The sequence below is a fragment of the Phoenix dactylifera genome, chromosome 8 (genome assembly GCF_051530095.1).
Source record: "Phoenix dactylifera cultivar Ajwa chromosome 8, Ajwa_hap1_PhDact_Kaust_v1.1, whole genome shotgun sequence".
NCBI lineage: Eukaryota > Viridiplantae > Streptophyta > Magnoliopsida > Arecales > Arecaceae > Phoenix > Phoenix dactylifera.
The window spans coordinates 1,637,198-1,652,142 of record NC_143197.1 but is presented as its reverse complement, the minus strand read 5'-3'; the positions used below and the strand labels follow the sequence as shown (position 1 = coordinate 1,652,142).

The window sequence follows — 14,945 nt, the reverse complement described above, 5'->3', positions numbered from 1 at the left end:
GCCACTTTTCTATAGTCAATCAAACATACTAAAATCATTTTTCCAAGCATCATGTTCTTTCGGGTCCTAGCCCGAGCGACCCCTAGGAGGGGAGGCGGATAGGCTAGTATGGATACCGACGGGGCGATCACGGGTGCGAGCTAGGGATCTTCATGCGGTGATCAGTAGGGAGCCAGTACGACAGATTGAGGGGCGGTGGATATGAAGGATGCGGGTTCACCCGCGAGTGGCACTCTTCATGTGGAAGGTGGCGCGGGGCTGCCTTCCGACTAGGAGTGTGTTAGCGCGGCGTGGTATGAGGATCTCTCAGTGTTGTGAGGAATGTGCAGATATCGAGGAGACTATGGAGCATGTTCTGTTGCAGTGCCCTAGGGCCCGAGACATATGGAGGAGTTCACCGATACTGCTACCGGCCTCGGTGGTGTTGGCGCAGGATCTGATCCATCTGCTGAGAGATTCCATGCGGCCCCCCAGATCTATTGAGGCAGGGATTTTTGTGGCGTACCTGTCCTACCATATATGGTTGGACAGGAATACCGGTATATTTGAGGGGAGGAGGGCGCCTCCGAGGATGGTGGTAGACCGGGCGATGTTGCTTGCGAGGGAGGTTATCGGGGCGACTTCGGTAGTCACTTCTGGGCTGATCAGGGACATCTGGGGTGCTCATCACGCTGCTTCAGCGCCACGGTTTGCCTTTGTATCTTGGGCACTCCCACCCCTTGGCTATCTCAAGGTGAACTTTGATGGCAGCAGGTCGGTAGATGGTTTGTGTGGAGGGGTCGGATTTGTGATCAGGGACCATCGTGGCAGGATGATAGCAGCAGGAGGACGGCGCACGCCTGGATTTACAGTGGTTGGTGCAGAGCTGCAGACAGCCTGGGAGGGTATTTCCTATGCGAAGCAGATATCCGGGGCCGAGCGGGTATATCTCGAGGGTGATTCATCGGTGGTGATTGATTTGATTCGGGGTGTGGATCGGTTTGGGAATGGCCATCCCCTCATCCAAGAGTCCCGTAGAATGGCTCAGATGATGGCTGACTTTCAGGCAGCACATGTGTTTAGGGAGGCGAACCGGGCAGCAGATTGGGTCGCCTCCTTTATCGCTCGGCACTCAGGTGATTTCTTGTGGACGTCTGATGCAGATGTCCCTTCACAGTTGTACTATTTACTTTTCCGTGATTTAGAGGGTTGTACTCACGTTCGAACTATATGATATGAGTAGCCGTTTTTACCAAAAAAAAAAAAAAAAAGCATCATGTTCTCAAAAATTATGTTCTTAAAAAAAATATTTCGTTGAGCAAAACTTCTTCACGCGAACCAAACGAATCCTTATCTATTTCTAAAATGGTTTCTAACGGATGCTGTGGTTGGGCAGATCTCAGGTAATTCTTCCCATTCTTATTTGGTTACCTAGAGGGGATCTGTTTGTGCGCAAAAATTCATTGACTGCGTAAAGACCAGAATACTTGCATCGGTGGATCAAACAAATACCTTGTCATGCATTACAGTAATAGATTTTTGTTTGTTCGATGAAGTATGGCAACTTCCGGGGCACAATGAGCTCACCACTTCTCTCGTAACCTAACAATCCTACGAAAATTACCTCGTACCAATAAAATATCTATTTGATGCAGTTCCTACGTGAATTTTTTTTTTTCTGGTAAATCTACATGAAATTCTTTTAAGGCTAACGTGATAGAAGGAACATTGCATTATCTCTAAAAAAAAACTCACACCCTCGAGTTGAGTTACAACGTTGATGCTGCGAACTAAATTGCTCCCCTCCCAGTCTCTCACTTTCAGATGAGAATGCACCAATTGCACATATTTTGCAGTATAAAATAAAATTTAATGTCTACATATTTTTTTTAAAAATAAAAATAAGTTATATAATTGTTTAAAAAATTTATATTTATTACACCTACATTCAGCGTTTTGTAAAATCTATTAAATTATACTTAAACTAATAAAATCATTTATTTTATGTAAAAAATTAAAATAACCTTTAAATGGAGAAAAGCATACACACATTTTTTTTATATCATATTACTTATATTTTTTGATCATTTTTAAAATTTTTCTGATATGATATTTAGATCCAATTTAAAGTTAATGATTTGATAATATTATGTTAAATTATAAATTAATATATTGGATCAAAATAAATTTCACAATAAATTTAAATTTTGTAAGTTGTTGGATGTAAATATAATTTATTTTTAATTTTAAAAGAATTTAAGTAATTTATTTTAAATAAATAATATGAATATATATTTCTTTAGAAAGTAACAAATTTCACCGATGCTGCGGCGCCATCCACCGCGAATTGATGGCAACCATCGTAATTAACTCAATAACCGCAGGCATTTAAGCGATACATCGCAAAAAGCAACGCCGTTATAAAGTTCACCTGCAACGTAGCGAATTAGGATTGGACTGACGTTGCTTTGTCGCGGGTCCGCGAGCCATTACCGTCGCGCTATAAATAAGGAACCCCCCACCCCCAACGGACCGTCATCGTCCTCGTCTCATCGCGGACGCCCGAGCCCCCCTGATCTCGGAGCCTGTTTTCGTCTTTGGGAGCCCTAGATTCTCTCCAGCTTTCCCTTTCCTCCACGTCGCGTCCCTCCCTCCGCGGTTCTCGGCCCGATCGCCGCCGCCGACGAAAATGGTATTTGGCCTTTCTACGCTCCCCTTTTCTCTCTCTGACGCTAGGGTTTGAGTGATTTTTCCGCTTTTTTAAAAGATTTTTTTGTTCACGGAGTTTTTAGTGATATGCGAGATATCTGTGATCGATCGTGTGAAATTAGATGATTTGCTTCGAATCGGCATGAGTTTATTGCAACTTTCTTTCGTTGCCCGTGGCGGATCGGATTTGCTTGTGCTGGGGTTTATGGTTAGACTGATCTGATTAAATTTCCATGGAAGTGGTTGTTGGAGTTTGGTAAGCGTCTGATTAATGGTTCTTCTGTTAAGGATCGTGCTCTCTGGTAAAAGATGCGTTCATTTTTCGGTAGATCTTTTCAGTGTATGATGAGAGTGAGCGATTCTGAGGATTCTCCGGTTTTGTGGATGCGCTACTTGAGATCTTTGAAAGGGTAAAAGGGTTAATCTTCGATGGATTTCGAATTACGATGAAATTTTGGTATATAAACTACTGCCACTTATGCAAGTCTAGATAGAGTTGTTTGGAGATCGGTGTCCTAGGCTCTACATCCTGGTCTGTTTCTCTTCGAAAAGAAAGCAGATCTTTTTAACTTCTTTGATTTTCTTAAATGTTAATGGATGATCATTTCTTGAATCTTTTTCTTTTTCCTTTTTTAATAACCCTATTCTATGTGGGATTATAATGCTCAAGCTCCTGTTCGTGGCCGATCTTTTCAGAGATACAGAGTGCACAAATCTTTATGCACAGGTGTCTGCTGATGCTTGCTGTCAGTTGCCTTCTTTCAGATGGTAAGATTTGTCTTGCCTATAATACGATGACATATCATTTATATTTCGTGCGAAATTTCAGGCCAATGCAGCATCAGGCATGGCTGTGAATGATGATTGCAAGCTGAAGTTTTTGGAATTGAAGGCAAAGAGAACTTACCGTTTCATAATTTTCAAGATCGACGAGAAGCTGAAGCAGGTCATTGTGGAGACGGTTGGTGAGCCTGCATTGAGCTATGAGGATTTCACTGCCAGCCTTCCGGCCAATGAATGCAGATATGCGATTTATGACTTTGATTTTGTGACTGAAGAGAACTGCCAGAAAAGCAAGATCTTTTTCATCGCCTGGTAATTTTTTTTATATTTTTTAACTAAATATTAGACTTTTATGACATAGACTATGGTCATCTTTTTTTTTCCGCTTTAATGTGAAGGTCTCCTGACATCTCAAGAGTGAGAAGTAAGATGCTTTATGCCAGCTCCAAGGATAGATTCAAGAGGGAGCTTGATGGCATCCAGGTGGAATTGCAAGCAACTGATCCTACTGAGATGGGCCTTGATGTTATAAGAGGCCGTGCAAATTAAGTATGCACTGCCTGGTTGCGTGGTGGCGATATACCCCCTGCAGTCTGGTTGCTTTGCTGAATATGTTTATAGTTTCATGGGGTGGTGAATTCGCTAGATATCATTTGTGCTTGTTTATAGTTCTGTGCAAATTTGCTTTTTGGGCTATATCATATGATTTGTTGTTTTGTTGAACCTGTGACATATGCCTACTTGTAGCCCGACATCTACAGGCTAATGATATGCAATAGTTTGTGGGGTTAGACTGGTAGGAAATGCTTGTAGCTTGCTTCTATAACTCTGTAATGGATACTTGACTGATCTGGTGTTTTTTCATTTGGACTACGGGTGTGCTGAGCTTTAGCCCCTTAGAGAGAGAGAGAGAGAGAGAGAGAGTGTGTGTGTGTGTGTGTGTGTGTGTGTTGTTTGCTGTTTGTTGCTCCTATTTTTGTCATTGTTCTGCCAATTTATTTTCTTGTATCTAGTGGATTGGCTTGTAGTTGCTATGGAATTGCAAGATATTACTATTATAGGGGATTTTTTTAAGTTTTTTTTTTTTGCATGTGCTATGTGTAACAGGAAGATAGTAATGATCTCTTTGATATATCCACGACGTATCATGTTTTAAATTGTTCAGGGGCACTTTCTTTTCAATTTGGGACTTTCTCCTTGATTTGTGCCAGTATGTGTTAATTCCTGTACATTCAATCTGTGTCATTATGGCATTAGAGGGGACGAATCCACTTAGCAGTTAGCTTTTTAAGGTTTTCATTTTTCTCTTTAACTTAATGCAATTCAGTCAGCGTGTTAGATGATTTTGGTAGAGACATGATGTCAAGGTTGATGGTTTGTCAACTAGGAATCATGAATTTAGATAAATCGACTTTCAAATCAGCTCAGTAGAAGAGATAAGAGGATATACTGGAAGTGGTTGAGATTCTATATCTGGATGTACTTAGAAGGTTTTAGTTAACAGCATGCTATTCAATATATGGAAGGGTGTGAATTTTGGATGGAGGAGACTGGAAAAAAAAAAATCTGAATGGGATTCTCAAGGAGGTCTCTCAGCAATGCAAGTTTAGTCTTGGACATTAACGAATATCAGATCTCGAATAAAAGAAATTTGGCAACAACTATGTCAACTTGCATATATGGAAGGCTAGCCTAATCTTATTTTTTTGTAAAAGCTGATTAGGGTTGATACCATTTGACCAAACGTTGCCTTGTTATTTACAAATTCGGATAGAATTATATCAAGTAGTTATGTACCTTTAAGGTAGATTTTTAGTTGTAAAGTTATTATGACAAAACAATTGACGTCTGCTTGCCATCATTTTTATTCAATGCCAGGAATGTTTTTTGTAGCCAAGAACCACGTATGGCATCATTTCAAACCAAATATAGATAAGGACGATGTTACTTGCACTACACTGTCTCCATCAAGCTACACAACTGTTTTATCTTTTGTATTTTGTTATCCTTTCAATAGGAAGAGTGATTGTATGTTAACTAAAAGGGGCTGTTTGGTTTCCTGATTTTTTCTAAAACATATAATCCGGAATCACGGTTTTCTGTCCAACAGTTTTTATGAAAAAATGGGGGAATACCTGTTTTTCATAAAACTCAGTTTTCAGGTTTTATGATGTCGATTTGGCAAAACAGGTTTTATGGAAGACTATCAAACAACCATTTCTGTGAAGCTCATTCATTTGGGATTTTGTGTAAACATGTTTCACTAAAACTTGTTACCCTAAAGGTGATCACTTAGGGCACTTGGAAGGAAAAGAATATACAATTATTTGATGATAAGGGGCTTACTGGTGGATAGGATGAGTAGACAAGCCAAACATCCTATTATCTGAAAGAGATGATATGAAGCTTCTTGTGACTTTAGTACATCAAGCAATGATTAATAAAGTTGTGCTTTGATGGGAATTTGATTATTGTGGATGTATTGGAAATGAAACATCTGATGATTTGTAGGCTTATTGTTTTACATACAAGGTATTATTTTTCCTAGAGATCATTTCATCAATAATGTCTCGATAAAAATTGACATCATGAGTTGGCATTACAGGAAAATGTAACAAAAAACTATATAATAACCCTGGTGAAATAAGTGACATGATGTATTAAGGGACCAATTTTACTTGTTACCCAGTGTTCCATAGTGGTAGACAGATAGTGGAGTTGAACACTGTATTCCCTCATAACTAGGATGGTGAGTTCTTGCAACTATTGTTACGCTATTACATGCTGTAATTTTGTTATATTATATTATTAGTATAATGCCAATGCTATACTTATATAATCAAATGAATTGCTTTGTTGGCTTTTGTGTTTCCTTGGTACCTCATTAGTTCTTAAATTCGCAAAACTTTGGCTTTTATGATTCCCTGGTCAAGTTGTTTTGTTTACAGAGTCTATGTTTCAAATGAAAATGTTCTGTAATGCAAGTGGCTTTGTTTTTTTCTTGGTAATGATGAGGATCATTTGTGGGGAGCCTTATTTTGCCGAAATATTTCCCCAAAAGGAAAAAAGAATGAAGGCCTAGCCTCTGATCTATTGGAGAAGAAGATCTGAATCATTTTGAAAGGGTATTTTTAAAGTTAGTATGCTTTTCCACTAGAATTAGTTCTCAGGATTGGAAAAGTTTTGGGTGTGTTATTCTTTATGGATATGTGGTGCTAGAAAGTTGCTATTTTTTATCGCTCTTGATGACGATGCTGAAGTCTTCTTTTAAATAAATAAATAAAATGATGTCATCTACAATGCAGATATCAGAAAGCCTCTATATTCTTGAAGGGACTTTCTTTTTTATCTGGAAATAAACTATTGTATGTATTTTTGTGGAGAATCTTTCAAGGTGATACAATTTGGAGATTGGAAAAAGATAGGGTTGTTTACTATTAAAATTCCTTTCTTCCATATATTTTGTATCGACCATCAGGAGCGTGGTTTCGTTCCTATGCAATGATAGGGTATTGTTTGGAAAACGATGATTCATTTTTTGACAGGTGGTAATGCATCATTGCTAGTCTGTGTGCTGTTCTGTAAGTTGGCATTTTACTTGGTACAGATGGCCTTGTCTGAATCTGTAGGTTGTAGAGTTTCATGACCTGAAAGGATTTATGTTTCCATTTGGTTTAGAAGGCTTCTGGAGCAGGGAAGTCTCCCTGCAATAACTTCAGAACTAGGGAAGATATGGAGTTAGTTGCAAGGTCCTTGGTTTGTTCCACAGTTGAGTGCATTGGGAGAATGAGTGCTCTTTTGCCGAAAGAAATGCAGCATATCCTGAGTTTAATTGAGTTTGATGGCAATCTTTTGGAATAGCAGATTCAAATGCATGGCTAGATTGATTATTGCGAGGAGACACCCTTTTTTTGTTATTTCTTTAGGAGGAGAAATTCACTAATTTTAGTCCATGCATATCCCTTTTTTTTTCCCCCTTTCCATAATCCTTTTAATGCGACACCATCTCCCAACCCAATCCAATCGTCCGAGGTCACCATCCCTGCACTCCTGCATTCGCCAATTGTTTATAGTTGGGTGAGAAGTGTCTCCAACTCTGCACTTCGAGACCACCCTAACATGGCCAAAGCCGGTTTCCCTTCAATCACCACCCACAAGGAGAGGTAGGGGGCACTACTTGCAGAGCGAGTGTCGGGGTTGGTGATGTTTTCCGAGCTATTTAGCAGGCGTCGGAGCCGAGTTTAGACTGTGGTTGGGTGTGGAAATTTGGGCTACACCAGAGGGTCGTTCTTTTCCTTTGGAAGATGGTCTGGGAGCGTCTGCCGACATGCTCAGTGTTGAGTAGACGATGAGTGAGTCTTTTTCCCCTATGCCCGGATTATGGGGTGGACGAGTCGGTGGATCATGTGCTCTTCCAATGCGATTGGGCGCGGGGTGCTTGGAGTCTGACTGGGATTCCGAAGGATGCTTGGAGCCGGAGGGATTATTTTTTGGAGGTGGCTCGGCGATGAGCTGGTATCCCTCAAATGCACAGCATCGCTATTCGGGCGTCTTGTACAGCTTATCAGATATGGCTGGCCAGAAACGTCCAGATTTTCGGCGAGGGCAACCCATCACTGCGGTTCGTGATGGAGTGGGCTCGAGTTCAGGCAGCAGAGATCTTGTATGCAGATCTAGCCTATAGACCTTTGACAGCTTGGGACATCTGGGGCTTTCATACTGTTTCAGCTGCTTCACATAGGGTATTCTTTACCTAGGAGCCTCCACCCCCGAGCTTCCTCAAGGTCAATTTTGATAGCTCAGTCTTGGATGAAGGTAGGAGAGGAGGGGTTGAATCGTCATCAGGGGGACGAGCTCTGGTGTGGTGGTAGCGGGTGGCTAGCAGATGTTTGACACATTGATTCCTAGGGCAGAGTTGCGGGCAGCTTGGATGGATATGTGTTACGTGCGGCGAGTGCTTCAGGCGAGTTCAGTCCTACTGGAGGGAGATTCTGCCATTGTGATCAGCTGGGTTTGAAAAGGCTTGAGCAATTATGGGGATGTTCACCCCTTGCTCCACGACATTTGGGAGATGGCGAGGGAGTGTGTTACATTTCAGGCCATGCATGTATATTGCGAGGCTAATGAGGCGGCCGATTGGGTGGCGGCATATGTTGCGAGCTACTTAGGAGGTACTTTATGGTTTGGAGAGAGAGAGAGATGCCCGTACCACTTCGGGGCCTTTTGTTTTTCGATTTTATTGGATGTATTCGTATCCGTGATATATAAAATGTCCGTTCTAGCAATAAAAAAAAACAAAAAAAAAAGAAAGAGAGGTAGGACGCTCTGTTTACAAACCGAAACCTTCACAATTTTCGCAAGAAACATGGCTATGTAGCTCTGTGAGACCGGGGTTGACACTTCTAACCAAGCTTCGCACGTGCCGCGGCTTAAGTTTTAGTTGTTTGTTTCTTAAAACAAGTCCGCGTAGATTCTTTTGAAAGAGCACCGACGAACTTATTCTAGACCTCATGTTCGGATCAATTTGATAAATAACTACAAATTTAACTTATTTTTTTCCATGAAAAGAGAGGCTCACATATGGTTATTGATGTATCATAAAAAGCTGCTTCCAATCTGAATTGAACACACATCATCTGATAAAAAGACAAAAGAGATGTTTATCCGAAAGTGGCCTCCCATCCTTCTCATTCCATTCAAATACGATGAAGTGATCTGCCATCACCAATAGTCTTTACAGGAACACCTCCCCTCACTGAAATGATGGAAGCGGCTGCGATCACGCAAGACGATCTCCCGCGCAACAATTTTTGAGATAAACTTCATGGCTTCATGACAATCGTTGCAAACTCGCAAATTCTTCACAACCCGAATCGTGGCTCCCTCCTTGGTGCTGATGAGTCCAAATGCAACAGCCAACTTCTCACTGTGCATTGAGAGTGCATCCTCCTTTTCTTCCTCATCAATACTCTGAGACACAACAGTTGTGTCCGGGACATACCCAGCCAGCTTCATCCTCAAACTCAATGCACCGATCATGGAATAAATTTTTTCAGACTGGGGATGAGACCGATCCCCCATAAAGAATTCATGGACTGTGCTATCTACCTCAATCCAACTGCAACCAGGCATCTTAGCCACCTGTTTCTCTCTCATCCTTAGTCGACATCTTGCTGCATCCTCCAGCCTACCAATTGAAGAATAGACGTGCGCCAGATAAACATAGCTACCAGAGTGTCCAGGATCTAACTCAAGTATATGATGAACTACTCGCTCCCCTCGACATATATCGCCATAGATCCGACAACCACCGAGCAATGCACCCCATACTATAACATTGGGTGGCACCTGCATTGAATTGATCAAGTTCTCAGCTTCATCAAGCCGGCCGGCACGGCTGAGAAGATCCACCACACACCCATAGTGCTCGACTTTTGGATCGATCCCAAACTCGTAACTCATCCTGTTGAAATATTTCAGCCCGTCATCCACCAGACCAGCATGAGTGCAGGCTGATAAGATGCCCATGAAAGTGATATCATTCGGTTTTATCTCACGTTGTAGCATTTCATGGAATCCAGAGATTGCCTCCTCTGCATGGCCGTGCATGGCTGACCCACAAATTATTATACTCCACGAGATCACATCCCTCTCTTTCATCCTCTCGAATACTCTCCTGGCCTCACCAATGCAACCGCACTTCGCGTACATGTCTGAAAGAGCATTCCCCAGGAAGAGGCTAAGCTCCATCGACCTCCGCTTGATGAAGCCGTCGATCCACATTCCCAAATCGAGGGCACCCAGGTGGGCGCAGGCCGAGAGAACGCTCACAAGGGTGACGTCGTTAGGCAGCGCACAACCTGACTGCAGCATCTTGCGGAAAAGCTCGATGGAGTCCAAGAACTTCTCATTCTGCGCGCACCCGGCAATCATGGCATTCCAGCAGACAACATTCCTTTCTGGCATCTGATCGAAGAGCTCACGGGCAGCGGCCACATCACCAGACCGGGCATGACCCGCTATCATGGCGGACCAGGAGACCATGCTCCTCTCGGGCATTCGATCGAATACCTCTCTCGCGGCGGTGATATCGCCGCAGGAGGAGTAGCCAGAGATCAGAGTGTTCCACGAGACGACGTCCCTCACAGGCATTTCATCGAACAGGCGTCGAGCGACAGCGGGGCAGCCGAATTTGAAGTACATGTCGACGAGGGAGTTGCGGACGAAGAGGTTGGCATCGAGGCCTCTCTTGAGGACGAGGGCGTGAGACATCTCGCCGTCGGGGACAGCAGCGAGGCCCGCACAGGCCTTGAGGATGGAGGTGAAGGTGAACTCGTCAGGGAGGGGGCGGCGGGCGGCGAGGAGGAGGTTGAAGTAGCGCAGGGCGAGGGGCCAGAGGTGGTGGAGGGCGAGGGTGCGGAGGAGGGAATTCCACGCGAATAGGTTTGGGGCGGGGAGGAGGGAGAAGACGAGGGCGGCGTAGCGGGGATTGGCGCGGGCGGCGGAGGCGGAGATGAGCTTGACGGCGACGAGGTTGGTGTCGACGGTGGGGGGAGGGGGGTCGGTGATGAGGCGAGCGTGGACTTGCAGGAGCTGCCGCATCGTGAGTTCGGTAGCGCATCGTACCAGGAGTTTGGTAGCGTCATGGTGGCGGAGTCGATGGAGTTGAAGTGCCACGGTGCCAGGTTGGGTGGTGGCTGAGGCGGAGACGGCGGCGGCGGCGGCCGGGGTGGTGGTGCTTGTACGTCCTGGTGGGGCTCAATTCAAACAATTTTTCTAAAGAGACGCGGGCGGATATACTCCTATTACATACGCCTCGGATCTTGCCGTTGCTGATGTAATCTAATCGATCAATGGAAACCTCTATTTAGGACTCCATAAAGACGGCTAAAGCTCCTCCAACGTCATTTGCAGCTCGGCTCACGGATGCATGTTCGACGACGTGACATACGTAATGTACGAATGATCATCGAACGATTAAAATGCACATCCATCTTTCTCCGCAATAGAAATTGACCCTTATCATCTATAAATAACGCTTGGAGGATCTCACGTTTTTACTCTTAAAGTTGATTTTTACTTTCTTTCAAATTTTTACTGTCTTTCAAAATTTTTACCTAACTTAGGCATCAAAAAATATCCGACTGTTAAGGGAAAAACCCTAAGTCATATATCCATAGAGGCGCTCGGCCGAAGAGCGCCGACCGGAAAGCTGCTTGGCCAAAGGATGCCGACCAGGAAGGCGCTCGACTAGAGGGCGTCGACCAGAGCGTGCGCCAAGAGGTGCCCCACCCAAAGCTGCTCGGTTAGAAAGTGCCGACCAAAGACAGCGCCAAGGCGCTCTGCTAGAAGGTGCTCGCCTAAAGGGCGCCGACCAGGAGTACTTGAAGCAACCCCGCCACAGGGCGCCCCACTGGGCGACCAGCTTGGCTCGGCACTCTTGCCGAGCCGATGCCTTAACCAAATGTTCAACCTCCGCCCAAAGTCCAAGGGACTGACAACTCCTACGGCTTGCGACCTGCCACTATCTCCAAGCCATCAAGGCATAAGATCTTCGCAGGTATTCGGCACGACCTGCCATTAACGCGCGAGACTCTCTCAAGTCTCCGATGCACTCAGTCATTTAATGAACACGGCCCAAGACGATCTCCGGATCACTGAACCATCAGAGCGCATGGCTCTACCTGACCGCCGGTTCATTCGGTAATAAATGCACTTACCATCCACAGACCCCAGGCCCGCTACGGCCGGCGGTTCAACCACTCCAACAGGTCCGATCGACCGTGACAACTCCCTGATTCCGGTCTGATCCGGTCCCGTTCTCCATTACGCCATTAATGGGCCAAATCGTGCCCAATTATTACAAAACAGGACAAACCTCCTGTCACCTCCCAGGTAACAAAAATCCTCCTATAAAAGGAAACCTGGGGGGAAAAGGGAGGGAGGACCAAAAACAAGAGAAAAAACCCGGAGCTGGAGAGAACCCTCCTAGACCTGGGGGAAAAAGGAGGAAAACAGCACAGACACAATCGAACACAAGATTCCCTTTGTCTTCTCCACATACTCTCTCCCCTGCTCTCTCCACATACTTGCCCCCTCTGACTTAGGCATCGGAGGGCCGGCGCCGGAGAGCCCGGCCACCGGTTTTTCTTGCAGGACTTGCACACCCCCCGCGGCGGAGGACGCAGCCAGCCGGCGCACCGCCGTCCGCCTCCTGCAGCAGCGGAGCTCCTCCTTCCACGGCTTCACGACGGCCCCCAGGTCCAATTTCCAGCAACACCGACCATATCAAATTCGGCAATCTTCAATGTCTACTTTCATTTCTTTTTAGATTGGCCTCATAGCTTCATGCAAACTATTTATTCGAGCAGTCTCATTGGAGCACTCCGAGCAGGACTAGCCAATCATCAATCACCCGTGCATTCAATTTTGTCCGACCGAATTTTGGGTGGAAACAGCACCCATAACTATTTTTTATTTTTTTCATGCATTAAATATTCAATTAGTTCAGTGGCTTATCTTGGTTTCCAAATTATCAGTTGTGATGATGCTGAGGCCAGCCGTGGCTGCGACTGCTGAGACAAATAAGTTTTTGGTGTCAACGACTATATAACCAAGTAGCTAGCCATGGGATGACAGGCATCCTGTATTCCATATATTTAGATTACAAGAAGTCTTAATATTTAGTGAGCATCGTATTTCATATGGCACGGTCAATTTGATTTTTTGACTACTTATTTCAGCTTAGAGAGGCTCATCCATCAACGTTTATTGCAATAATCGGCAATCTGCCTATAATCGTTTACCGTCGGAAATGCTGATACATCGCGTGGAATGTTCGTTTTCTGTTCTGATCCTTCAACACGACTTCCTCGTTTTGCATTGCACCCAACTCATACCATCACTTTATTTTCCTCGATATATTATCAAGCTGAATTGTGACCTGTTTGCTGTCTGCATCCAGTATATCGTAATCGGTAAATCAATCAAAAAATTAACGATATGATGAAGGTTTAAAAATTTGTCTTCAGCATCCATGTCTATGTAGGGGTGGCAATCGGATCGAAAATAAACGGATCGGATTAGATGCAGGTTGGGTCAGAAAATCATAAACCTGAACCTAACCTGTTTATTAAACATATCAGAAATAACAACCTGAACTTGTCATGTTTAATAAATAATTAACCCGACCTAACCCATTTAACCTGTTTAATCCAAACCACATCTAGAACAATCAAAACCGTATCTTTCACTTTATCGCATCAATCGACCAAATACTTGTTAGGAAAAATTTAAATGCGCACGCAGCCCGAAATTTGGCCGCGTGCGCGTTTGAGAGGGAAAACAAAAAGGTAACGCCCAGCGGGCGTTACGCGTTTGGTTTCGGAAACAAAAGAAGGAATTAAATGCGCACGCGGCTGGTCTCGGGCCGCGTGCGCGTTTGAGAAATACCGTTTGAATTGGAAACGCCCAACGGGCGTTTTTGGTTTAAATGGGAACACGCCAGCGTTCGCGTGAAGAGCGCGGACGCGTCCGCGGAAGGCGCGGACGCGTCCGCCAAAAAGACCTTTTTGCCCCTGCATAAAACCCCTATATATACCCCCTATTTCATCTCTTTTAAAACACGAAAAAAAAATTGAGAAAAACAGTAGAAAAATTCTGGAAAAATTCTTCTCCCTCTTAGCCTCTTCCAAATTCTGTTTTTACATTTTTATTAAGTTTATTTAGTTCTTTTCATTCCGTTCTTTGCTGGATCTGCAAGTCCGATCGGGTTCGTTTTGACTTCTTCCGAGACGTGCCGAAGAAGAGGTTGTAGGGTCGTCGTATCTCCGAGAAGGATTGCCGGGTGACCCGTACGTGGGGGCAAATACTTCTTTGGGACAGCGTCTACGCGCTTCGACCTGCTTTCAATCAGGCTACTTTCTTCTACCTTTATTTTTAATTTAATATTAGTAGATTGGTAGGATTTGAAATTCTATGATATAGACTTATTAAATGTATAGATTTATTTTGTGCTAGAATAGATTTATTTTGTATTAAAATAGAATTATTTGGATGCCGAATGATATGCATGTATATTATTTCCTTTAAGATTTTCCATTAATTGAATTAATAGATTTATTGTTTATTTAATTGATATATTGCTAACAATCCAAAGAAGTATTTATTTTTGTTAGTAATATATAATTAATTAAATTCTTTATTACAATTGTGGCATATTAGATTTTAATTGCAATAATTGTTTTTGCTAGCACATCATCAATAATAAATTATTCTAAAGAGTTAATAATTTGGTTAACCTCCAAGAGGTTTATTATACCTCCATTTGGACTTCTCAAGGAGTAATTTCCAGATCCCATTCAAACGGAAAATTCGGAAATTGGTTGATACATAATAGTTAATATATTGAATTGACTTATTAGATCTCAATAAATTATTCTAATAAAGAAATAAATATTTTAATTCGCTGAATT

General features: G+C 43.5%; 1 protein-coding gene and 1 pseudogene across 4 annotated transcripts; one reads left to right on the top strand and one right to left on the bottom strand.

The window, feature by feature from the left end:
* The first annotated feature begins 2,438 nt into the window (after positions 1-2,438).
* On the top strand, positions 2,439-4,335 carry LOC103710871 (actin-depolymerizing factor 7). 3 transcript variants are annotated; one of them, XM_039124195.3, is made up of 4 exons: positions 2,506-2,671; positions 3,359-3,415; positions 3,518-3,783; positions 3,870-4,335. In XM_039124195.3, exons 1-4 carry the CDS (start codon positions 2,669-2,671, stop codon positions 4,018-4,020), a joined length of 477 nt encoding a protein of 158 aa, XP_038980123.1. In that variant the 5' UTR covers positions 2,506-2,668; the 3' UTR covers positions 4,021-4,335. The 3 variants fall into 3 exon arrangements, with proteins under 3 accessions (XP_038980124.1, XP_038980123.1, XP_038980125.1); XM_039124196.3 differs by lacking the exon at positions 3,359-3,415 and having other exon boundaries at positions 2,439-2,671; XM_039124197.3 differs by lacking the exon at positions 2,506-2,671 and having other exon boundaries at positions 3,385-3,456.
* A 4,715-nt stretch (positions 4,336-9,050) lies between these two features.
* On the bottom strand, positions 9,051-11,598 carry LOC103711341 (pentatricopeptide repeat-containing protein At3g62890 pseudogene; annotated as a pseudogene). Its single transcript, XR_015967720.2, has one exon. The product of XR_015967720.2 is annotated as a pentatricopeptide repeat-containing protein At3g62890 pseudogene (transcript).
* Between the last annotated feature and the right edge of the window lie 3,347 nt (positions 11,599-14,945).

Bases quoted from the DNA above. Each gene is read 5' to 3' on its own strand.
- LOC103710871 (XM_039124195.3), top strand. The intron at 3,416-3,517 runs GTGTCTGCTGAT...GCGAAATTTCAG, and splicing joins GCACAAATCTTTATGCACAG to GCCAATGCAGCATCAGGCAT. The intron at 3,784-3,869 runs GTAATTTTTTTT...TTTAATGTGAAG, and splicing joins AAGATCTTTTTCATCGCCTG to GTCTCCTGACATCTCAAGAG.